Here is a 25,412-nt window from a genome sequence, read left to right on the forward strand (position 1 = left end):
CAACAGGCTGATCTTTCATGGCGTTGGGTCTGCATTGAGCGGGTGAAGATTTCCATGGTTTGCCTTGGGTTTCTTTGATTTTCGGGAGGTTATTTCATCTGGCGGTTTGATCTATGCTAGGGTTGGATAGCTCATCCTGGATATTGCACCAGAGAATGCGGACAACTCCCTGTTTATTCAGAAAGTCGCCAACATTTGCTAATTGGTAACTAATTAAATGTGCTTTCAAAATTTATGCTTATTTGCTAAAAATCCGATTTCTCTTTGAAAATAAAACTGAATTATACTATGACCTGTAGTGCATAAATGCTAAAGCAGAGAAAATTATTATTAGATAAACAAAATTGAATTAATAAGAAATGAGTTTGTGGTTCTTTAATTGATTACAGAAAATAATCACATGTTTCCTAGGCTTTAATTGTGTTTAGCTTGTTCTAATTCACCATCAACCAGTCCAACTAATTGGTCCATCGACCAAGTGGTGGAATGCCTTGATGTTAAGGTCAGGATTCTGTAGGTGTATGTGTATAAAATGTATATAATGTAAAGAAAATTAATCCTGATAGGTAATAAGGTACCCACATGTCCAGCGCTTTTTCTCCTAGGTACGGATTCAAATGAGATGAGTGTGTGTTGGTGTTATGGGCCCCACCAATGAATGAATGTATGGATGAGTTGTTGTGATTACGAATCTGTGACATAGGGAGACTATGTAAATTGGTCCCTTTGCGCTGCATCAGATTTCTTGGTAGCAGATTGATGGTTTTATTGTATTGGTTTGGTGATTATCGATTTATGTTTAACACTTTATGTTGAGTAGTGTTTACGTGAAGTGCAGTCCGAAATTTGAACCTTCTGGGAAGTAGGAAGCTGGTTGCCCTGTATGCAGGCAGGGGGAAATGTGTGGCAAGTGAAGTCGCACAGTGCATTGTCTGATTTCAAAGTGGTAACATCGAAGTGTGTTAACTTTAGGGACATTTTCCGTGTGAGAGTGGTGCTAAGGCCACCTGTGAAATGTCAGCCTTAAGAACAGGAGTCAATTGTGAGCTCTGAATACGCTTATCCCTGGGAAAGTAACAGGTATCCCCTAAGCTTTTAGGGTAAGGTAGCGGGAAGTGCTACTTTATCGGCGAAACTGGAAAATTCTGTGGTAGGGTAGAGGTAAGCGCTGCCTACTGAAAAGACAGAATTCTTGTGTAAATGAACAAAACTATCTCTTTTGTTTAGTGAAACAGGCAATGGAGATGTTTATGTTGTTACTAACAGATTTTGATTAAAGAAAACATAAGAAAAGCTTGCAGAAAACTTTAGTAAAGGAGGGGTCAGCAAGAGCAGGAGTAGCGAGAAAAGCTGACGTCAAAAAGACTACGCTGGGATTGGTCAGCTGTAGAAAGACGAAGCTTACACTGATTGGTGTGTTAGTGTGAGATGCGCTGGGAGTGGAGAAATTACCGGAGTGACGTAGACGCCCAGGATTGGTGCGTTAGTGTGAGTCGCACTGGGATTGGAGATTTCCAGGAGTGACATAAACGCCCAGGATTGGTGCGTTAGTCTGAGTCACGCTGGGATTGGACAGAATATGGAGAAGCTGTAAAGGAAGTGATTGGAAAAGCTTAGTTGATTAAGAATTTTGAAAATAAAAATTATGTACTACGATCCACCTGAGAAAGAGAAAAATTCATGGTTTGGGAAAATCAAAAGCCTATTTAAAAGGCATAAGCCAATTGTGACGAGAGAAGGACAGATACTTCCTCCACCGAAATCGCCTGCATTTTTTATGATTGCGAAATATGGTTATCATACATGTATTTGGTTAGAGAATTGGGCAAAGTATACCAAAGATGATGGAGTGCTAGCATTTCCGGAAAGTTGTTCATTTAGCTTGGCAGTATTACGAAATTTAAGAGAAAGGATGATGAGGTTAGAACCGAAACCCAGACCTACCCAATTCAAGGCTTTAACTGAATGGGAAGAAGAGATGTACGAAAGGGAAAGGCATCAGCATGGGAGAAGGTATAATTATATGTTTGGTAGACATTGTGGTCATGAAAGTCATGATGCTAGAATGAGAAGATAGCGAAATGCGAATATGATTGATGGTATGTTCCCTCTGAGAAATGCTGGAGAGATGAGTGGCAGAAAATGCACAGAAAAGAGAAATAACATAGGGCCAGAAGGTTACCGATAAGGAATGAGTGAATCAGAAGATGAGGTGCTGGAAGACATGTTTTATAAAAACCCACCTACATATCAACAGATTTCTGCGTTGGTGATGCCGAGTGCACCAGCAAAGGAGACTGTAATGGATAAAAATGTTGAGCAAATGCCACCTAACTGGGGAAAACATAATCCATTTAAAGATTCGGAAATGTCACAGACCATAAGAACTGAAAATGAAAATTCAGCAGAGTTAGCTAGAACTACCCTGGAATTAACTGAGAAAATTAGAGAATTAACTAAGAATATGGAAGCAGTGACTGTACCTGTAACTATAGTACCGGTGATACCTGTTTCTGATAAACAAAAAGATAGTGAGCATTCCTTAACAGTCCCATATAATTGCGGTATGCAAAAAGAGAAAGAAAGGAGTGGTTCCGGAGAAAACTAATGGAAGAGTATGGCAGGAACATCAGGATTAAGTACCCCTAAAAATGTAACTGTAAATCAAAGTCCAGCGAGTAAGACACCTATGGCAACAGAATCAGCAACCGAAACCCCAGAGAGAATGATAGATAAAATGAGAAGTAATGAAAAAATATGATCAGGTAATCACTTTTTTGAAAAATAAAGTACCGCCGAAAGAAACTGACTGGGTAAAAATTGACAGAACTCACCAAGAAGCTAAAGAATCAGTGCATGCAAATTACGAAAGGTTACTGTTGGCTTTTAAACAATACAGTGGGGATGAGAAATTAAGTGAAAAGGATTTTAGTCATTTTGTGTACAAATTTGTTTATGGTTTAAGGCCTGAAGTTAGTGAAATGATTAAACAGCATACAGTAGATTGGCAGAACAAAAAGATAGACAAAGTGTTACGAAATGCAAAATATTTTAGTGATGAAATTGAAGCCAAGCAGCGTAAACTGAAAGAAAAGGCAATGTGGGCACAGGTTAAGGTAACCGAGCGACAAGAAGCCCAGTTAATCGAGCAAGGTAGTGGAATGGGGCAAAAGAAACAAAAACCTAATATTGGAAAAGGAAAAGGACAGATCAGCATAGAGGAAGCTAAAAAGAAACGGCCATGTCATAATTGCGGAAAATTAGGGCATTAGAAATCCGAGTGTAAATTACCACCGAGAGCTAATGGTGATAATTCATTATTGAATCCAGAGGTGCAGAATAAGGTGAGTTGCCAACCGCCGCGACAGCAGCAGGTTGCTACCCAACAGTGTCAGGTGCCAAAGCCACCTTTTCCACAAAACGTAAATCCTCAAAGATACAGTAATGAGACAGGATTCTACACCGAAGAACAGGTAACAAAGCTACAGCGCGCTGGTGCCATTTCGCAGTATTGGCTGCAACGCGATGAGAGTGAGTCAGAAGGGAATTATTGACGGTGCCTAGGAGAGGAAGAGGAGTGCGTACTTGGCGCAACTCTGGAGGTAGACCAGAACGGACATTTTGTGGATGGAAAGGTGAATGAAGTAAACATTACCTTCCTAGTGGATACTGGGGCTACTCGTTCAACTGTTAGATCAGCTGAAGTGAAAAATCTTCCTCTCTCGGGTGAAACAATCCAAGTAGTTGGAGTCCCAAAAAGACAGATAAAAGCTTATCTTACTGATCCTGTAAAGGTTAAAATAGGGAAATTCATTGATATGCATTGATTTGTCGTATGTGACACTAGCCCTGTAAATCTGTTGGGGAGAATTTGTTGTGCAAGATGAATTGCACCATCTTTTGCACCCCTGATGGTATAGCTTTTGAAACCCCCGATGAAGACGAACTGTATAGAATGACAATGGCAAACTTAGAACCTGAAATTACTGAGGCACTTGTTGTATTTGATCCGGAAGGATTACCTCAAGAGTTGAAAGAAACAGTAAAAACTGAAGTGTGGGATTTCACAGGAGAGGATGTTGGATTAATGAAAAGGGTAGATCCTGTAAAAATAACTGTAAAAGAAGGAGTAAATTACCCGAATATTCCTCATTATAAATTAACACCAGAGATAATTGCAGGAGTAAGGCCTATAATAGACAGAATGATTGAACAAGGAATTCTGAGAGAGATAATGAGCAGTCCATGTAACTCTCCGATCATGGGGTTGAAAAAGCCAAATGGGACCTTTAGGATAGTACAGGATTTCAGAAAAGTGAATAAAATTGTTGTTCCTTGCTGTCCCATTGTGCTAAACCCTTCGGTGATTCTATATCAGATTCCCCATGATGCAGAATGGCACACAGTCATTGAATTGTGTCATGCTTTCTTCTCTATTCCATTGCACCCTGATAGCTAACACATTTTTGCATTCCGGTTCGGTGAGCATATTTTGGCATGGTGCCGTATCCCTCAAGGGTATACAGAGACCCCATCAACATTTAATCAGATTCTAAAGAAGTCAATGGAAGATTTAAAAATGCCCGAAAGTTCAATGACCTATTGGTGGCATCGACGGCACGAGAAGCATGCGTGGTTGACACAGTTGCACTGTTGAATCATTTGGCCGATGGAGGACTCAAAGTATCCCCATCTAAATTACAATTATGTCAGAAAGAAGTACAATACTTAGGCCAAAAGATTGAGAAGGGCCTGAGAAAAGTGACAATCGTCAGAATTAAAATAATCAAAGGCATGAGAGCACCAATGACACAGAGAGAGGTCAGAATGTTTCTTGGAATGGTGGGATATTGTCGACAGTGGATCAGCAACCTCTCGCTGATTGCAAAACCACTAGTACGTTTGACAAAGAGTGATGAGAAAGATCCCCTTGAGCTGAATAAAGAAGAGATGAAATCTTTTAAGCAATTCAGAGACAGCTTGTGTGAATCACCGGCTCTTGGAATGCCTGATTATGACATAGAATTCAAGCTATATTGCAGTGAGAGAGATGGGCGTGGTCTTTCCATATTAGTGCAGAGGCATGGAAGATTGAGACGACCGATTGCGTATTTTTCAGCTGTACTAGATCCAGTAGCTGTAGCATTGCCTGGTTGTTTGAAAGCTGTGGCAGCCACCTGTAAGAGCTTGGAACAAAGTGAAGGAATTGTAATGGGATATCCTGTGAGAGTGTTTGTTCCACATGATGTGGTGATCCTTTTGAGAAGAAGTAAAACACAGTTCATGACGCATAGCCGTCTAACTAAGTATGAAAGGTGATTTTGGGTGCTACAAATGTGAGTCTTGTAAGATGCACTAATGTGAACCCATCGACATTACTACCTGAAGCTGTGAATGCGGAGGTGAAAGATGATGTTGATCATGATTGTTTGGAAGTGCTTGATTTTTTGCACCAAACCGCGTCCTGACATAAAAGATGTACCTCTGAAAGAGAGTGACTATGTGATGTTTGTGGATGGGTCTTGCCTAAGAACCGGAGAAGGGATTTTGAGTGCTGCATATGCTGTATGTACTGTAGCAACTGTGTTGGAAGCATCTTGTTTGAGAGGAGTACGATCTGCGCAAGTTGCTGAGTTGTTTGCACTGATTAGAGCATACAAGTTGGGAAAGAATTTGCGAGTCACTGTGATTACAGTCAGTATGGGTTTGGAGTGGTGCATGACTTTAGGCAAATTTGGTCCCAAAGAGGTTTCTTGACGTCGAGTGGAACTCCAATCAGAAATGCAGAAATAGTTGAAAAATTACTTGAGGCGATACAGCTGCCTAAACAGATCGCTGTTATAAAATGTAGCGCACACAGAAAGGGAAGTGACTATGTGTCAGCAGGCAATAAGTTTGCCAATGACCTAGCACAGTATTGTGCACGAAACCAAACTTCATTAAATCGTAACAGGGAGAAGGAAATGGATTTAAGTCCCTTGCTTTTTACTAACACCGTAAGTACATGGGATGAAGTGAGACAGTTACAGGAAGAGGCAGGGGAAGAGGAAAAGAAACAGTGGATAAAATCAGGATGTACACCACGGGAAGCAGACAGAGTTTGGGTTTACCGTGATGGAAGACCAGTAACGCCTAATAGCATGATCTCTACCATGGCACAGATGTACCATGGGCAGGCTCACATAGGTAGGGATGCCATGATTAGACTTTTTAAACAGACCTGGTATAATGCAAAGTTTCGGCTTATAGCTGAGAGCCTTTGTCAGAGATGTCTTATATGCCCGCAATTTAATACAGGAAGGAAAACTGTGGTGAGCTTGGGAACAATAGGACGGGAGGGAGGTCCTTTCACTCGAATGCAGCTTGATTTCATTGAAATGCCTTCATGTAACCGGCTAAGATATGTACTGATGATTGTCTGTCTGTTTTCACGTTGGGTGGAGGCTTACCCGACCCTAAGGAATGATGGAGTTACTGTAGCAAAACTCCTACTGAGAGAGTTCATTCCTAGGTTTGGTTTCCCGGTAACGATTGAAACAGATAGAGGAACACATTTCCAGAATGAAATTATAAAATTGATTTGTGAAGCATTGAATGTACAACAGAAATTGCATTGTGGCTACCGGCCAGAGGCTTCTGGAGTGGTGGAGCAAATAAATGGCACCATAAAGAACAGATTGGGAAAAATGTGTTTGGCCAAGGTTCTAAAATGGCCCGATGTCTTGCCTCTAGTTCTCATAACAATTAGATCAATTCCTGATAGGAAGACTAGTCTGAGCCCCCACGAAATTATCATGGGTAGAGCGATGAGACATGTTTTTATTCCTGTAAACAAACTGCTGCCTATATCTGATGCCTTTGTCTTGGATTATTGCAAAGGATTGACTGATATGGTACATTCTGTGTTTCATCAGGTTGGATCAGATGCGACTTGAAAAGAAGCCAGCTCATGACCTTAGTCCTGGAGATTGGGTACGTACAAAAGTACACAGAAGAAGAAATTGTCTGGTTCCACGCTGGGACAAGTGATTCTGAATACAACGACTGCTGTGAAGTGTGCATGAGTGAGGAACTGGATTCATGCCAGTCACACTCGTCGAGTCCCAAAACCGGAAGATCAATCTGAAGAGGAACAACAAGAAGTATCAGATACCAGTTCCGAATCAGAATCAGAAGAAACGAGAACAAGACAAAACCCAGAAGCAGGAGAAACGGGATTAAGTCAAAATGTTGGGCAAGAAAATATAACACTAAAAAGACGCCTTGAAAATTTCTGATACCAGTTCTGAATCTGAGACAGAACCAGTGGGAATACAAGAAAGAATAAATGAGGAAACTGGAAAAACTGAACAGGTAGTCTTTGGAAATGAAATCCCGAGTACAAGCACAAGAGAAATTACGCCTGAAATCATAGAGATAGAAGGTGAGGAATTAGATACAGAAAGTGAGGGCGAGATAATTGCGGAAGAACCCCGAGGAGGTGTAGGGATGCAAAACACACAGGTAGAAAAAGGGACAGATAGTCAGCAGGAAGATTGCGTGGAAGAAACACGAGGAGGGATAGATATAGACAGTGAACCTGAAGTCTTGAGGATAAAACCCAAAGAAAGTAAAATCCAGACAGAGACAGAATCTGAGGAAAGTGAAGAGGAAAGCAAGGGCGGAAGAACTTTGAGGAAAAGAGCTTGAAAAACAGAGCGAGAGGGAAATGATCTAAATTAAAAAGACCTTTGAAAGAAGATATTTGGCCCAACAAAATCAAGAGATTGAGATACCGACTAACCAGAATAAAATCCGATAATGCTGAACAAGTGAATGAAGTGTCTAGTCAAGAAAAACAAAGGGACACTGATCAGAAACACTTGCAAAGAGCAAAAAGGATTAAGAAACCAAACCAGAAGTACAAGTCACCGGAATGGACATATGTGCCAGTTCCTGATATCCAAGAGGAAGCTGACAGCCAAGAAAGTCTAAGAGTGACTGTGCAGAAAGTGGATGAAGGAGAAGAAGATTCGGAAATCCTGAGAGTTAACTTGTCTGACACCAGAGAAGAAACGGATGATCAGGAAATTCTCAACAAAGACTGTGAACCTAAAGACAAAGACGATTCATACATGGATTGAGTGGCAAAGAAAAATCCCAAGGAATTAAAAACCCGGACAAGACACGTGAACTGAAAAGAACCAAGTAGGCAACTAAAGCCTTAGGTTTAGACAAAGGTAAATTGTTGAAGAAAAGAGGCTAAGTCAAAAGACACTGATCATTACTAAAATGGCAAACAGTGAAAATAGAAATCCAACATGTGGGTTTCTCCGAAGATGGTGTAAAATGTGTTTTTGTTGTACAGGATTACTAATGCTTGTTTGGATCATATTAGCAATAACAATTTCGTTTAGAGTAACATTTGAAAATATAGATGAACATACAGAAAATGCAAGGACAGATGAAAATCATGTCACAAAACTGGTAGATAGAACAGAGCTTCACAAAGATAAGTCCATAAACGATTTTTCTAATAATGTTTTTTCAAAATTGTGGTACGAGTATGTGAAAACAATGGAGGTTAGAGACTGTTATGTCTGCATGCAGTTACCTGCATCTGTATCAGAAGGTGTTACTTATCATCACCTTCCTTTGACATATGAGATAATATATAGTGTTTTAGCTAGTCTGTTTTATAAGACAGGGAAATTAGAATACTATTACACTGATATAGATAATATTTTCTCACAAATTCCTGTAGTTCCTGAATTAAATAGGGTAAAGACTGGTAAAACTCTTGGCAAATTTTTCCTAGAAAAAAGAGAATTAGCTTTAGAAGACGTGTTTAAGGATAACCTTACTTGTAGTTTGAGAAAAGAAGAGAAAACTTTCCTAAACATGGTAGATGAGAGGAGAGTTAAAATGCAAAAGAAGGTGTCTGGGGAAAAGATGGAATCAACCTTTTGGGATGTTGGGAAGGAAAATCATTTAAAGGGAGAAACAAACCCAGCAATGGCTTTAGATTTGCCCCAGAAAGGAAAGTTATGCATAAATAGAGATAATACGGTATATGATAATTATTTTGTGGGAGCAAGTGAGTGCCATGATTTATACAGAATCATTGGGGGATGGGGATTTAAAGGAGGAAAAGATCCAGTATTCCCTGGAATATATTTCATTTGTGGGAACAGAGCTTATTATAGGTTGCCGGACCACTGGTATGGGAAATGTTACCTAGGCCTGGTCTTTCCAAAAATATTTCATGTGGAAAGGGGAGATGACGGTTTGCACAAAATAGGTAGGCAACTAAAACGTAGAAGGAGGGAAAGTTGGTCAGAAATTATAGGTGATATCTTTGGAGCACTGATACCAGCAGGTGGAATATCTCTGAATGCACATACAATTAGAAAATTGTCTACAGTTGTGGATGGCTTATGAACCAGCACAGCTGGAGGGTTTTTAAGGCTAAATACCGAAATGGTTGCCATGAGAGTGATAATTATAAAAAATCGACTTGCCCTTGATATTATATTGGCCAAAGAGGGAGGAGTCTGTGGAATGCTGAAAGTACAACATTGTTGTACTTATATTCCTGACGAGAGTCAGAATTTGAAGAAATATATTAAGAATATAACTGATTTGCATGAAGAAATTGCTCCACTGGACGTTGAAGGTGTATGGGAGAAACTTGGTAAGGGTTTTTCCACTATTAAGAATTTATTAACAAAACTAGGTAGCTCCTTTGTGGGGAAAATACTGATGCCTGTGACTTTTGTGATTGTTTTAGTGTTAATATTAAGATTAGGATGTGTGTGCATAAAAAGAAGAAAATTACAAAATAAGATAAAAAAAGAAAACAAGAAAAGGAAAGAGAAAGCAATAAGAGAAAGAGATATAGAAGACATAGAACTAGAAGAGTTACAAGATAATATGTACAAGAAAACAAAAGAGAATGATATGAGAAACACTATGATGTAACCTAACAGATGCAAGTGGGACTGAATAAAACCATTTCCATAGAGAAATGTAAACAATTCAGTGATTAGTGGTGATGTTTAAAAATCACCAAAAGGGGGATTGATGAAGCAGGTAAAACAAAATGTTGTCACCTCCTCTAAATTGCATGAAATTAATGATGTAATCATTCTAAATCTAACTTGCACTAACTGGTTTGCAGTGAAATTTACTAATCAACTTTTACACCTTGATAAACACGAGATACACATGGGACTAAAATGCTAATTGCATGGCAGAATAATTAATTAATTAATTATGGTACGCAAACTAACTTTAGATTATGGTGAAATAGAAAATTGCATGATTAATATTGCTTTGTGATTGTGCTTTCAGGATTACAAAATGGTGAGTATTATCGCTTTAAATGTTGCCACAGCTAGGAAAATACTAATATATAATGGTATTAGTGTAGGTTTAAACATTAGCATCTTCATTTCCATATTCCAATTACTGTTATGTCTATTTTTGCTTAAGTTGGCATTCGGGCCTCCTAGGCCACAGTACCCAAAATGGAGTCTCTACTACGAACGCCACCATGTGAGAGCGATGGCTTATGCGCAGAATCGGATGGCTATGGAGATCTCCAAATGACCTCAGATCTGTGACCCCGTGTTCCTTGTCAAGGATGAACGTGTTTGTCTGCCAACTGACGATGCTGTGAGAACAACGGACGGGACAATACAGAATCTGTGGAGAAATGTCTTCTCTTATTCTAAATGTTACATTTGCAACTTTTTTGCCCAGGAGAAAAGGAAATTATACAAATTGCGCCTTCCTATGCCAAGTCTCATGGAGAACCTGTTTACCCTGGGAAACGTTAGAAACGCTCAGATAACCCCGAACTGTCCAATCAGAACATTTCTCTACCCCTAAATTGTTGCACGTTAGCATGAAGTAATAGGGAAAAAGGGTATATAAGGTTCTCATCCGCCAAAGGGGGGTGAACATCGGGCTGATCTTTCATGGCGTTGGGTCTGCATTGAGCAGGTGAAGATTTCCGTGTTTTGACTTGGGTTTCTTAGATTTTCGGGAGGTTATTTCATCTGACGGTTTGATCTTTGCTGGGGTTGGACAGCTCATCCTGGATATTGTACCAGAGAATGCGGACAACTCTCCGTTTATTCAGAAAGTCGCCAACATTTGCTAATTGGTAACTAATTAAATGTGCTTTCAAAATGTATGCTTATTTGCTAAAAATCCGATTTCCCTTTGAAAATAAAATGGAATTATACTATGACCTGTAGTGCATAGATGCTAAAGCAGAGAAAATTATTAGATAAACAAAATTGAATTAATAAGAAATTAGTTTGTGGTTCTTTAATTGATTACAGAAAATAATCACATGTTTCCTAGGCTTTAATTGTGTTTAGCTGGTTCTAATTCACCATCAACCAGTCCAACTAATTGGTCCATCGACCAAGTGGTGGATTGCCTTGATGTTAAGGTCAGGATTCTGTAGGTGTATGTGTATAAAATTTATATAATGTAAAGAAAATTCATCCTGAGAGGTAATAAGGTACCCACATGTCCAGCGCTTTTTCTCCTATGTACGGATTCAAATGAGATGAGTGTGTGTTGGTGTTATGGGCCCCACCAATGAATGAATATATGGATGAGTTGTTGTGATTATGAATCTGTGACATAGGGAGACTATGTAAATTTGCCCCTTTGCGCTGCATCAAGCACGTTAAGTATTATGAAGATACTTTTGGCAGGGTTCTTACTAGACTTGATCTCATTAGTGAAGTAAGCCACTCGTGCCAGATGTATGGCCTTGTGATAGCACTTGATCGCATCCTGGTACGACTTCTTAGCCCCAGGGTCGTAGTCCCTTCTCCAGGCCCGTTCTACTTTTTTACAGGTACTGCGCAGGGCGGCCAGAGAATCGTTAAACCAAGGACTGGAATTCAAGCAGCGACCCTTGGACCATTTAGCAGGAATGAGAGTGTCTAGGGCATGTAGGATCCAGTCGCAGAGTGATTTGTACGCCAGATCCGGATCAGTGGCTGGGATAGGGGGACAGGATGCCAAGATGGCATGCAGGTCCCCCAGTTTAAGTTTATGCCAGCATCGTCTGAAGGAGGCCTTAGGATCGGCTCTGGGCACTGGCTCTGATAACGGGAAGGAGATGGAGACCAAAAAATGGTTGGACCAACACACCGGACTGGGTGTCTTGACCAGAAGAGAAGGGATGTTAGAATAAACAGGGTCAAGCAAGTGCCCAGCAATATGGGTAGGGCCCACCACAAGCTGTCTTAATTGGCAAACGGCGAAGTCAGCAAGCAAGCTGCTGATTTCAGGATCAGAGGGACGGTCAAAGTGTAGATTTAAATCACCAATGATACTAAAGTTAGTGGCCGTCAGCATCAGGGAACCCGCGGCCTCAATGATAGCTGATTTGAATTCCGAGACCGGCCCGTGGGGCGGTAGACTAACAATCCTGTCATAGTAGAGTGGGCGCTAAAGGAAATTACAAAACGAGCGCATTCACACCCGGCCACATCCTCCTTGACAAATGAGCAGCAGTGACAGGACTTAAAGATGACAGCTATGCCCCCACCTCTAGACTCCCTGTTTACAGTCAAGATACTGAAACCCGGGGGGAGTGCTAAGCCCAGTTCAGCCACCATGACACCAGTCAACCAGGATTCGGTTAGGAAGAACACATCAGGTGATTCATCCTCTATTAAGTCGTAGATCTCCATGTAATGCTTAGCCAGAGAGCGGCCATTGAGGTATAGAATTTTCATAGAGGGCCTGGGTGGAGACAGGGGACGACAGGGGGGCAGTGCAGGACGGGAGTCATAGCCACAGTTAAGACAACAGAAAGGCCCTTCCACAGCATCCACCAAGAGCTGTCTGCATGGGCTTACCCGCCGGCCGATGGACATCAGAACTTCTCTGGTATAAATTGGCACACCAGACTTAAAACCGCCAGCATCTCTGGCGTCTGGTGACGCCCAGGCGCAGACGGGCTTGCCTTTGGCGCTCCCGCGCCATGGGCAGCCTAAGTAGTGTACCCAAGAACAAAGGGGGTGGAAGACTAGACCGCCTCCCCTGACAAAATGGCAGCAGGGAAACGGCAACCGGAAGTGGAATTACGCCAGCTGAGTCAATGCAGTACTCCCTCCACAACAATCAGCCCGCTAATGGCTGCGGTGGACCGGGGAGGTGCAAAAACCGCGCAACACACCGTCTCCTTGCTCCTGCATACAATAGTTGAGATAGATATCAGTCAACACCCTGATTTGGTGGGGAAGCTAATTACTTTCCAATAGTTTTTGTTGTCAGATCTGTAAGGAGCATCTTGATTAATTCTGCCCAACGCTCGACAGAATAACGTAATTATTTAACCTATTAAGTAAGTGATGTTTCGCTGTCACTGGGGACGTTATCCATGACAATTTGTTTTTCTTCATGCGCCCCATACCTCTCTTGTGCTGATACCTTAATATTCATTTTTTTCAGCATTTCACAAGAATTGATCCCTCTCTGACCCTGGAGTCCGAGGGCCAATCATTGTCTGCTGCTCCACCGCATGCACTGGTGGATTTAGGGTAATTTCTATGCCCATTCTATTAATTTTGCTTTCATTTTTGGTTCCATCACCTGAAATACTAAAGGTCACTTTCAATTACCCTTAGGTGCCCCCCACGGTCCTGATGAAGACCTTATTGTAAAGACCAGAATTTTCTACACACAACGCTAGGGTAGAAATGTTGACGGCTTTATTTTTGTTTGCCTTAGATTGATGACAGTGATAGATTCACTGTATCCTTCCAAATATTATGGTTTTGTAAATAGGTTAGCCTTGGATAAGGCTGGATAGGTCATTTATAATTTGGATTTACAAACTGCTCACTACCCTCCCTCTCTCACCAACCTTCCCTTTCGCACATTGCTGCACCTTTCCCTCCCTTCCTTCTTGGGGCACCTCGTCACAATTTTATAGACAAATGTGCTGTTTTTGAACATGAATAATACATGTTCGACATTAATAACTATGTTTAACATGAAAACATATTGATTGTAATTTTTTTAAAGGGGATGTCGATGTTATAGTTTGTTCTCACTGGGACCACTCCCTTTTTGTACTGTACTTTACCCAGGTACAGTGATGTGCCTGGTTTACCCCCATTGTTTTGTGACTCTGTGTGACTTGAGGGAGGCAATCATAAACACCATGCAAAAGGCTGGGTAATTGGCAGCCTGTTTTAACTCCTATGGACCAATGTCACTAATAAATGTTGATGCTAAAATTCTGTTGAAGATCCTAACGAATCAACTACTGGCTGCTACATAAAGACCACACCGCATAACATACATTGCTTAACAATATCTTAACGCTAGGAGGACTCCTCTACACTGCTGGTGGTCCTTCTGATAAGTCTTTGAAAAGGCTATTGATAATCTGAGTTGGTAGTAACTTTCTGTGTTTCTCACATGGCAGAAAGTGGGTCCTGGCATACACTAGACTGCTACATAACAGCCCAAAATGACAGTCTGCGAAAATAATACATTATCGAATGCATTCCGTGTGGGATGCAGCTCACATTAGGGTTGAATCCTGCTACCCCTATTATTTTCACTTGCCATAGAGTCCTTGGTAGAAAATATCAGAACAAACTGAGGTGTCAAGGGATTCCATTGGGCACAGAGGCTAGAGGAGCGAGTCTCCTGATATGCAGATGATTTGCTTTTATACCTCGGGCAACAATGATAATCAGGTCCAAGAGTGATGGAAACTTTAAATGACTTTGTGACACACACTGGTCTATGAGTCTGTGTTGGGGTGGGGGCACAGCCTGATATCTAGGTTGCATCCCTTTTTTTATAAGGTTTCCTGTCTAGTGGGCTCCCTGCCACTCCCCAGGGACCAGAAAGACTGATGGGTCCATTATGGGGTAGGGGCATAGCCTGATGCCTGGGCAGGCCGCTCCTCCTTTTTTATTAAAAAAGGTCTCTGGTGCCTAGTGAGCTTTCTGCCCGCTCTGGGGGCCTGAGAAGGAGTCCCATTGAGGGGGAATCCCGAATTTGCTTCTAAGGGAGGTAGCACAATTTTGCGCCTGTTATGGAGTGGGTGCACTGTCCAATACCTTGATAGGCCAAGCTAACCCCTTTGTTATAAAAAAAATCCTTTGGTGGCCTAGTGGGCATTCTGCTCCAGACTGGAGGTAAACACCCTCCCCCAACCAACCTCACCTCAGGGTGAGTCTTTCTCAGTGGGTGGGTTGGCAGAAAGACTGTTGAGGCAGTTTTACAGAGAAGCCCAGTCCAGTGTGAAGGAGGGGCCCCCTGTCCCCCCTCGTACACAGCAATACAAGATCCTGACCCCAGGCCAGTTGGTACATGGAAGAACTTAGACTTTTAAAACATCACTGCAAACAACTGGTGCATAAATAGAGAATGAGCCAGGAAATTCCAGACAGGAGCATGTTCAATCCGCCCTAAAACGCTACCATCAAATGATCTGGATTATATCAACGCGCCGCTCTGGCCGATCGCATGGATGCCAGCGCCAACTGAAGCAAAGAAAACTTCGCCATAGTGAAAGATTTCACCTCACCATCGACTGCCTCAACTCGATCACCTTCTCGCAGGACCTCTGCAACAATCTCTTTCAATTCTTTAACAACAAAATAACCGCCATTTACATCAACTTCAGCCTGCAACCGAACCCGAAAGACCTCGCCAAAAGCCTCCCAATCGTATCCAAAAAACAGTGCTAACCACATAGCGCATCACCCCAGAAGAAACCGCCACCACCATGAAGTTCATCTACTCAGAGACCCCATCGGACTTCTTCCTCTATCAAATCTACTACAGAGGACTGCAACCCGTCAGCGCCACAACCTTCTCCAGATATTTGGATACATTCAACCGCCCTCCCATTGCTGAAGTAACCCTCTGCAAAATCCTCAAAGCTCATCAACTACAGACTATCTCCCTGCTACCATTCCCAGCAAAGATCTTAGAGAAAATCCTCAGCAGACACCTCACCAAATACCTAATCGACCACCAACTCCTCAACACCGCTGAGTCCGGTTTCAAATCCAACCACAGCACAGACGCTGCCCTCACTGCTGCCACGGATGATATCTGCATGTCTTTGGGCTGAGGAGACACAGTGGCCATTATCTTCCTTGACCTCTCTGCAAGATTTTACACAGTCTCCCACCCCATCCTCATCCAATGCCTATGTGACATCGGAATCCAAGGACACGCACTCCGATGGATCTGTTCCTTCCTGACTGGAAGACCCTGTCAGTCAGCCCGGCACTGTACACCTCAGTCACCCATGACCTCCTCTGCGGGGTTCCCCGAGGATCCTCCCTTATTCCGACCATCTTCAACGCATACATGTTCCTTCTAGTCAGCATCATTTGTTCTCGCAAAATCAATGCCCTCTCCTATGCCGATGGCACACAACTCATTCTCTACCTCATGGTCAAGACACCCAGTACCCAGATAAAGTTCAATGCCTGCATGACTGAAATTGACCACTGGATGAAGACCATCTATCTAAAGATGAAAACCAACAAGACTGAAACCATGATATTTGGGAAAAGCACTTCATCAAGGGACTCCACCTGGTGGCCAACAGAGCTAGGATAGACACCCACACCAAGAACTTCCAGATCATCAAAACAACAAACTCAACATGACCGCCCAAGTCAATGCTGTTATCGCCTCATGCTTCCATACCCTGAAGATGCTGAGAAAGATTTTAAAATCTCTCCCAAATGGCACCCGGAAACCATCCCGCACGCCCTGGTCATAAGCACGCTGGACTATGGGAAGATCCTCTATGCCGGGATCAACAACAAACTCACCAGAAGGCTGCCCATTCAGGACTCAGTAGCCAGAATCAACTCTCATGACACACTTACATCACACCACACCGAACATGAAGGAGCTCCACGAGCTCCCCATTCACAAATGAGCACAATTCAAACACCTCTCCCACACTTTCAAGGCACTACATACCACCGACCCAGCATACCTCAACAAACGCATCTGCTCTCACAAACCTTCCAGGCAGCTCCGCTCATTCAGACTCCAACTGGTACAAAGCTCAAGCATACGGAAAACCAGATCTCGCAGTCGAGCCTTCTCCCTACATCACTCTTAAAGCATGGAACGACCTGCTGCTACAGATAAGAGCCTTCTCACCTCTTGAATTCCACAAGAAGCAGAAGCCTAGCTTTTTAAGTAGTCTCACAAGGCCCTAATTGTGCTCAGACTCGCACCTGCTCAGCGCCAGGATACCCTCGCAGGTGATTGTGCTGCTTTCAAATCTGCATAACATAACATGTTTCCATGCCATTGGAATGTCTTTATCCAATGTATGTCCACTTTGTTTTGACAGAAAGGTAGAATTGTGTGATGTTGCCATGCCTTGTGACCAACTGTATGACAACAAATCCGCTGTTATACAGGGATCTTTTGATTTGCAAGTATATACTGAATAGGTCTGAAGAAAGTATAGAGCCCTGTGGGATGCTGTGTGACAGAACATTTGCTGTCATCCAGAGGCCAACAGGGATACCTGCACGGACTAGTTAAGGGTGATGTTTTAAGAAAAGTGAATCATTTTCAGGCAGTGGTCATGATAAGAATTCACTACTGTCACATTCTAAACTGAATGCTGTGGACAATGGTGTGTGAGGGTTCTGGAAAGTTCAGTAGGATGAGCAGGACCATATGATGCTATAGTGCTAATACTACCCTAGTTAGCAGAAGGCTGCCTAAGAATACGCACTTCAAGGACTTCTGTTGGTGTCAGTATATACAGGTCTTTAAAAAGTATAACACCCCTCAGGGACATGTGACTCTCAATGACAATAAGAACATACAAACAAACTTCAAGAGAGGTGGAGGTGCCTCCTTTTGGCCATATTCCTTCAATGTAGTCACCAGCTTCACAATCTTGAGCTTACATACCAGTCCTTCAGCGCCTGGACCAAGCGAGGTAACAGCTAGGTCATTGCCATTGGGGTCAAATGCATTAATCTCGATGCCCCAGTTGTTGTGCGGTTGCTTGAACCAGTTCTGCAGTACGTGCTTGAAGTCAATGCTTTGCCAGTGGCCAATCCGAGAGTTCAGGTCAATCTTGAGTGAGCGTATGCGAATATGTCGGCTACCCTCCTCAGTCACAGGCTTGAGGCGCAGGATCTGCAGGTAGACAGTGGATGTATGCTGGATGGGGCGTAGGTAGACCCACAGTTGGGCTTTAAGCACTTTAGTGAACATGATCTTAGGGCTGAAGTTAAAGAAGCAGCAGTGTGGACTCCCCTCAATTCGGACAACTTGATCCGCTGTTGAAAGAAGGAAGGGGAATATTTTGAGTGATTATTGAACAAATATCCACCAGTTAAAGAAAAACAGCTGCCTGTTATTGCCATTACTCATGTAATAAGAAAAATACACCAGAATCAATCCAAAACATTATTCTGCAATGTTTTTGTGTACTGCAACCAATATTCAGCACTATACTTTCGCAACCAGAGCTATTCCTTCATTGCAGATTTGGAAATCTCAGATGAGGTGCTACTTCTCAAAAGAAAAATAACAGGTTACCTACTATAATAACAGATTCTTTGAAACCTTGGGACCTTTAAATTGCCTGCTCGATGGTACTTATTGATCTCATGGGAGAATCTGAAATCTGCTTTTGAGTTTGTTTTAAAATATGGGCATTCAGTGCAGTATTCTTATTTGGTGCCCCATCACTAGCAGTTTGACGTATACATTTCAACTGTATACTATCACCTCATCTTCTTTATTTAATGCATTTAATGTTTAGAAAACAGCCCTGTGGTCCATAGTTTAGTGCAGTGCAATCAAACAGTCATGCAGCACTTATGATAACAAGTGGCTCATATTTTCCTACTCTAGCTCAATCATATAATGGTAAGCGATGGAGCAGCTAAAATATGGAATTGGTCACCCCAGACAGTAAAAGGGACACATCATATAATAAGACATAAACTATAATTTTGCATGTCCAATCCCTGGCTGTTTAGAAAGACCCAGTCTTTGTCAATCTAGCTTGGTTGGTTTGCATGTACTTAGATTCACCCAAATGTTCAACTGTCTGCGTACCTGATACATCAACTATGTTCAAATATTCTCACACAAATTAAATATACTGTCTTTTAGGGCCGTGGTATGTGGTTAGATAAGCCATATTATTCAGACATAGGTACAATATTTGTGTCTTTTAAAGGAGAAAAGATACAGATGTCATCTGAAATGTTTTTCCATTATAATTAGGCCTGGGCATGAAATTGCGCTCCGCTCACGCAGTTTGTAGAGTGTTCCTCACTCTGCGCTCCACATTGAGCGCCGAGTTCTGATAAACTCTACGTAGCAGAGTTTTTCCTCTTCTGCGGCTCACCAACGTGAAGTTGGGGAATGCAAGTGAGGAAAATCTTACTCCAGACCACCTTCCAGAACGTTTTTCAAAGCAAGCAGTAGCGACTAGTTGCAACCACCTGTGTTAAAAAATCTCGCCAGGAGGTGTTCTGGAGTAAGATTTCCTTGCTCACGCTTGCCAACTTAAGGTTAAGCGGAGTTTTTCGGAACTCTGTGCTGTACGCAGAGCGGGAAAAACCCTGAAAACCTCCGTAAGCGGAGTTTTTTCTCTCCTGCGGCAACATTAAGTTGTCGAACGCAATCAAAGAAAATATTACTCCAGACCACCTCCCGGCGAGATTTCTCAACATGGGTGGTCACAGCTGGCCGCTACTGCTCACGTTGAGAAACCTTCCGCTCTCATTGAGGAAGCTGCCTCTTGAGTAGAGCATGTACTCGAGCGGCAGAAAGAAGCAGTACCCTCTTGTGTGTCATGCAATTTGCACTGATTTTACAGCACTGGACAAAATACCTGGCGCTAAAAATCAGTGTGAGCAGCGCGACGTATCGCACTCCAAAGCTTGCGGAACTCCACATAGCGCAGCGGCGAGGGAGAGAACCAGTACATTACGTTTGTTCGTTTTCCTCTTGTAGCACTTATCGATCCAGCCCCCCCCCCCCCCAATTCTGAATGCACTAGTTTTATGCCACTGAAACTAGAGTTTTAACTGTTGATTAAAAGGTAAACTATCATAAACATTTCAGTACCAAATGAAAAGAGAAAGGATGTTTTTTTGTAATATATCGTGGGCTGTGTTACGGCAGTGCCATTGTTAACTGAAGGCAATTGCACTGCAGAGAGCAAATATATTTCTGCTGTGGGTTGCACTGGGTGCCCCAAATGGGGGTGTGCATGGGCGCAAGCTGGGACAGTGTGCCAGGGTAACCCGTTATGTGATAAACTTCCAAAATGAGCACGTCAACTACTTGAACAGAGAAAGACTGCTTCCATTTTTAGGTCGAGCCTAGCGCAGCGCACATGCGCTGCCCTTGGTAAAACGACCTCTTGGAAGCACTCAGGACACGTGTGTTTTTTTTCGAAACATTTTTCCTATTGGGCTTTGCGTGCAAAGACAGAATGCAATTGGGCAAAGACGGGTGCATGTCTCACCTTTCCCAGGGAATGTATCAGCCAACGGCCTATGGCTTGCGGTTACGAGCAGGGGCGCCATCTGTTCGACCATCTGTTTTTAATTAGCACGGCGCGCACCATGAGCGTCGCGCACCATTTGTTTAGGACTTGTGGACTGTACTCAGTAGGAGTGCTCCGCCGTGCAATGGCAGCAACGCCTCTCCTCTACCTCCAGGCGCACTCAGTACAGTATAGTGCAAGATCTACAAGTATACGACTACACAGCACAGCAAGCTCCCACTCTTCCTCTGTATTTTTCTCACCATGGGGAAACCGTGTCTGGACTTCTTGTACTCGATATAAAAGGCCCTCCGGAGTTTTCACTGTTCCCTCTTCCAACATATAACCTCTGAGCTCCTCCTATCTGTTGAGTTCTGATCCAGTTATTATTCGTGCTGCCTGTTTACAAACCGCTTCAGTGCCTCGCCGGGCGTAGAAAGCGCTATATAAATGCCAATACAACAGACTCACCACACCACCGATCCGAGACCGGTCACCACCGAGTGCACCATGGACACACTGAGGTTCCTCTACCGCCAAGTCCGTGTCCAGTCTTTCTCCTCCAACCTGGGCACCGGAAGAACATGGAGGAGCCAGCCGAGGACTCTGAAAGTCAGGGCAAAGCCCGCCCCTAGCAGCGTTGGGGAGTGAGACAGAACCATGCTGTGCTGCTTACAGCTCCCGGAGGACCCGGCTTCTGCTCCGTCTCTGAGGTCTCACGCCTCACCGAGGGTCGTGCTTCTGCGCGGTCTCTGAGGTCACCCGCCTCACTGAGGGTCGTGCTTCTGCTCTGTTTCTGAGGTCTCCCGCCTCACCGAGGGTCGTGTTCTGGTCGCTGAATCAAGACCAGATACTTGGGTGGATTCTGACCTAGAACATTGATGCTACCAAATGTAGCTACTGCCCTTTTATTACACTCTGCTCTGGAGTTCTGGAGTCATTTTCAACTCTCTGACGACTCCCTCACCCGACCTTCCCCTTGCCGGGCCCTCAGGCTTCCTTTTGAGTCAGGTGGATGTTCGCAGCTCCATATCATTTAGAGCTTCGCCAGCTATTTCTAATTGGTCCCTCAATCCTCGGGTAACCTCCCTTCTTCTTGCTCTCAGTTATGCATCTTTCCTCCCTTCCCTCGACGGTCTCCTCCCCTTTATGTGCTGGCCCTCAGACGCACTCCGACCTGACCCTCAGAACGGCAAGGTCCTCAGTTCCCCAGGCCAGCCTCACCCTCTCTGTGTGCCCTCAGTCCCAAAAGTGCGACCTATTGGCTATGCCAATGCTTGTTGAAGTGGCAGCTTGGGACGGGAGCACAAGTTTGGAGATCTTGCACACTACTGAGTATGCTCTAATTGTGGACATGTAAGGCCATTGTAAAGCTCCGGCATTATCTACCACGGCTTCTTCCCAATATAGGTGGGCACAATTGTTAAGGTTATTCTTTGTAATGTAAATATTTGATGGAAAAACATCCCTGCAAAAGGTCACTTTACCAGGAATTTTGTCTCAATGTCAAAATTTTTGAAGTTGACATCCACCAAAACTGCCTCTCACTAAGATAGGTACACAAAATGGTATCAGTTCTTGCAGCGCAATGCCATCTAGGCCGTGCTTTTAAGTAAGACATTTTACAAGTCGCAGAAACACGCACCTAGGATAATATAATGGGTATAATGCCACAGCCTCATAATAGATGTACGGACGACCTTTCACTCGCTGCTGAATTACAATTCTACAATGTCTTTATGCTGCACAAACCTTTGCATGCCTACAAAGACATTACCTCAGCTATCCCGAGAGGACTCACACCACCAAATTTAGAGTTGCCCACTGGCCCAATGGACAGCTCTGTACATTGAAAGGAACCACCATGACAGCGGTTACTTTCAACAAAGGAAACACTGTGGTGGCAGTTCCGTTCAATGTACAAAAATGTTATTGTACAGTCGCCGTTTTGTTTGATGAACGTATATCAAACTTTTCAAATGTTTTTGTTTTTCAAAAACAATCTCCCCAAAGGGGATTCTGTTTCTGAATAACAAAAAACGAAAGAGCTTCATTCCTTCAGCGTTCTCCACCATGATGTGGGGGGAGGGGTAGGATTTTTGTTTTCTGTCCCTCATCGTAGGTTTTACCTGGCAGTAAGGGATAGGAAACAAAAGACATTACACTGATTGCCCAAAATATGGTGGATAATGAAATGCCCTTCCTTACTCTAGCGGGCATTCAGAGGAAGTATTCCATAAATGAAGCCAACATGGGCTCCATCAACGGAATAGCAAGTTCTGCCAGTCTATAAATGATGTTGGGTGTATTGAGGGTTTGGCGGAACGGAAACTCCATCACATTTGCAACGGAGAACCCTGTCCCCATAAATAAGACCCCAAATGCTGAAGGCTCAGTCTTCTCCCACAACACCTAAGACTTGAAGCAGTTCTGAGCTAAAAGCACAAGAATCAGTATTCTACATTTTATTCTTTATAGAAGGAAACATAAAACTTAGAAAATCCTGCCACCAATTGTAAAATCCCCAGGTCTAAGGCTCGCTCTGAAGCTGAATTCTATTGTTTTCATGTCACAACTACCTGATTGTAGGGAATACAGGCCCCTTTCATGGACTCCTAATATCAACCAAACAACTCGGAGTATTCATCACTACCCTTTAGAAACTTCCCAATACACAAACTCAGCAACACCTGCTGTTGCTATTTCTTAGACTGTACTCATACTTTTATTTCATACGGTTTTATTGTTTATAAGATTCCATCACTTTCAAAGAAATCACTCTGGTTAAGTAAGAGTACAGGCAGGACCATCCCTCAAAAAAACATACAAAATTCTAGAGTGGAAACAGATAATTTCTGCACTAGAGTCCCAAAAACCCCTCAATTTCCAGGCCCACTTTTGTCAAATTCAGCATTTACTGATGAGTAAGCATCCAACCCAAACCAAGGGGACACAGTTCTATAAAAGAAAAGATCACAATTTCTATTGAACGTCTTTAGGGCCCCCCTTCTATTGTGTGATTCGGTATGCAATGTATCAATGGTTTGTGATGGCAATTCTGAACATTGCATAGTTACAGACGCCTGAAAGAATTAGGCAACTCATTTGAAAAGGGGACTTGATCCCCTGGGACTCCTTTCCCTTTGTGAATGTTGGAAAAAGTGTATTTGTGTGCAGGCAGTGATCCAGGGGACCAATGATAACTCTTAAACATACTTTTAAAAAAAAGTCTACTTTTTTTTTTAAACATAGCTCCCTTTTCTTTAAAACCCCGGAATTGGTCCAAGGATGCTTTCTTTCCGGTCCAGGGAGGACCTGGTTTGGCAGTTTGGGCTGGACTGTTCCCATGAGGCACAGGATGAAGACTGATTTGAATATGACCAGGTCTAAACTGGGGTGGCATGGTGAGCAAAAGAATGATGGATTTAACCCAAATCTCTTGACTGGGGGTGAATGTTTTGATTTGTTCTGCATTCCATCCATCAACTGTGTGTCTTTTGCTTTCTCGCCCTAAGTGTACAGGGTATACCGAGACGTGGGTCCCGGGCTCACTGTGCCACAGGATTCAAGCTATCCTGGCTGAAGAGTGGGGAACCCCGCAACCGGTCCTAGGTTGCTTGATTCCGGTTCAGGGAGGACCTGGCTTGGTAGTTCGGGCTGAACTGTTCCCATGAGGCACAGGGTTAAGACTGATGTGCATATGGCCAGGTCAAAACTGGGGTGGCATGGTGAGCAAAAGAATGATGGATTTAACCCAGATCTCTTGACTGGAGGTGAATGTTTTGATTTGTGCTGCATTCCGTCCATCAACTGTGTGTCTTTTACCTTTTCTTTAAGGAGGCAGACTGCATTTTTAAAACAAGAATGCATTATTCAAGGTTCAAAATTAAATATTGGTTATCCTCTATCGCAGAAACCTCCTGCTACCAGCAGGGGCAACCATTGTTTCTCTCTGAAAAGCTATACAACCTATCTACAGGGCTTTTAAGTGGGCCGGGTCCATTTTAGACTCAAACCCGATAGCATTTAAAATGGATATTGAAACAGGTCCCTTTCAGACCCTGTATTCATGTCCTTAACTTTTCATGCAAAAACACTGATTGATTTCTGAAGGATCTGTGTAAAACAAAACGTTACGGTAATACGAGTTTCTCCCAGTGCCTGTCAATTGGAAAAAAAGGTGTTCAAAATACGTGGTCATGCAATCCTTGACCTCTCTGCAAAGCGCACAGAGCAATGACCATGCATGTATGCCAGCTGCAGCTGTTATTCTACGCAAATGTGTGGGTAGGGTGGCACTCTATGGATATTTTAGTGTTTAAGCTTAATCCACGCCTTTAGTCATTCAGACCCCACCCTTTTAGCTCTCCTCCAACATTTTTCATCCTACTTAGAGCCCTGCCGATATATCTGTCCACCTTTTCCCCTTGTTCTTATGTTTGTTTTAAATGAGGAAAGTTTAGAGTTTGCTGCCTATATTATTTGAGTTTAAGGGTTTAACTGGTTATCTTTATTGCAAAAAGAATAAGAAAAAAATGAAATTAAACTATTCATATATGTTTTCAAAAATCAGTGTCCAAGAATATTAGCGACCGTCCGATGATGGAGAACACAGCAACAGGAACGGATGACAGCAATTCGGCAAGGTGCAGCACATAGAAAGAGGGAGTACAGTAAAGATGCGGTAGCCTGCACCTTGCTGACTCCTCTATCCTGGCCACCTCAGGAAAACAGCAGGTGGTGGGTGTCGAAAGGTTGGTGATGTAGGTAGGGACAGCCAGGTAAATGGGCTAGTAGAGGAACGCTCGTGCCTAAGTCAAGTCAGAATTCTTAAAACTTTCTTTCGCAGCTATTTCCGGCACTA

At 43.0% G+C, this 25,412-nt stretch overlaps 1 protein-coding gene across 1 annotated transcript in view; it reads right to left on the reverse strand.

Annotated features, from left to right (window-relative positions):
* GDF11 (growth differentiation factor 11) overlaps window positions 1-25,412 on the reverse strand; it is a 783,635-nt gene that overhangs the window by 63,723 nt on the left and 694,500 nt on the right. The window contains exon 2 of the mRNA XM_085600269.1: window positions 17,944-18,317. Within this exon, the coding sequence (XP_085456395.1) occupies window positions 17,944-18,317 (374 nt within the window). The remainder of the gene's footprint in view (window positions 1-17,943; window positions 18,318-25,412) is intronic.

This window comes from Triturus cristatus, chromosome 4_2, assembly GCF_964204655.1.
Source record: "Triturus cristatus chromosome 4_2, aTriCri1.1, whole genome shotgun sequence".
Taxonomy (NCBI): Eukaryota; Metazoa; Chordata; class Amphibia; order Caudata; family Salamandridae; genus Triturus; species Triturus cristatus.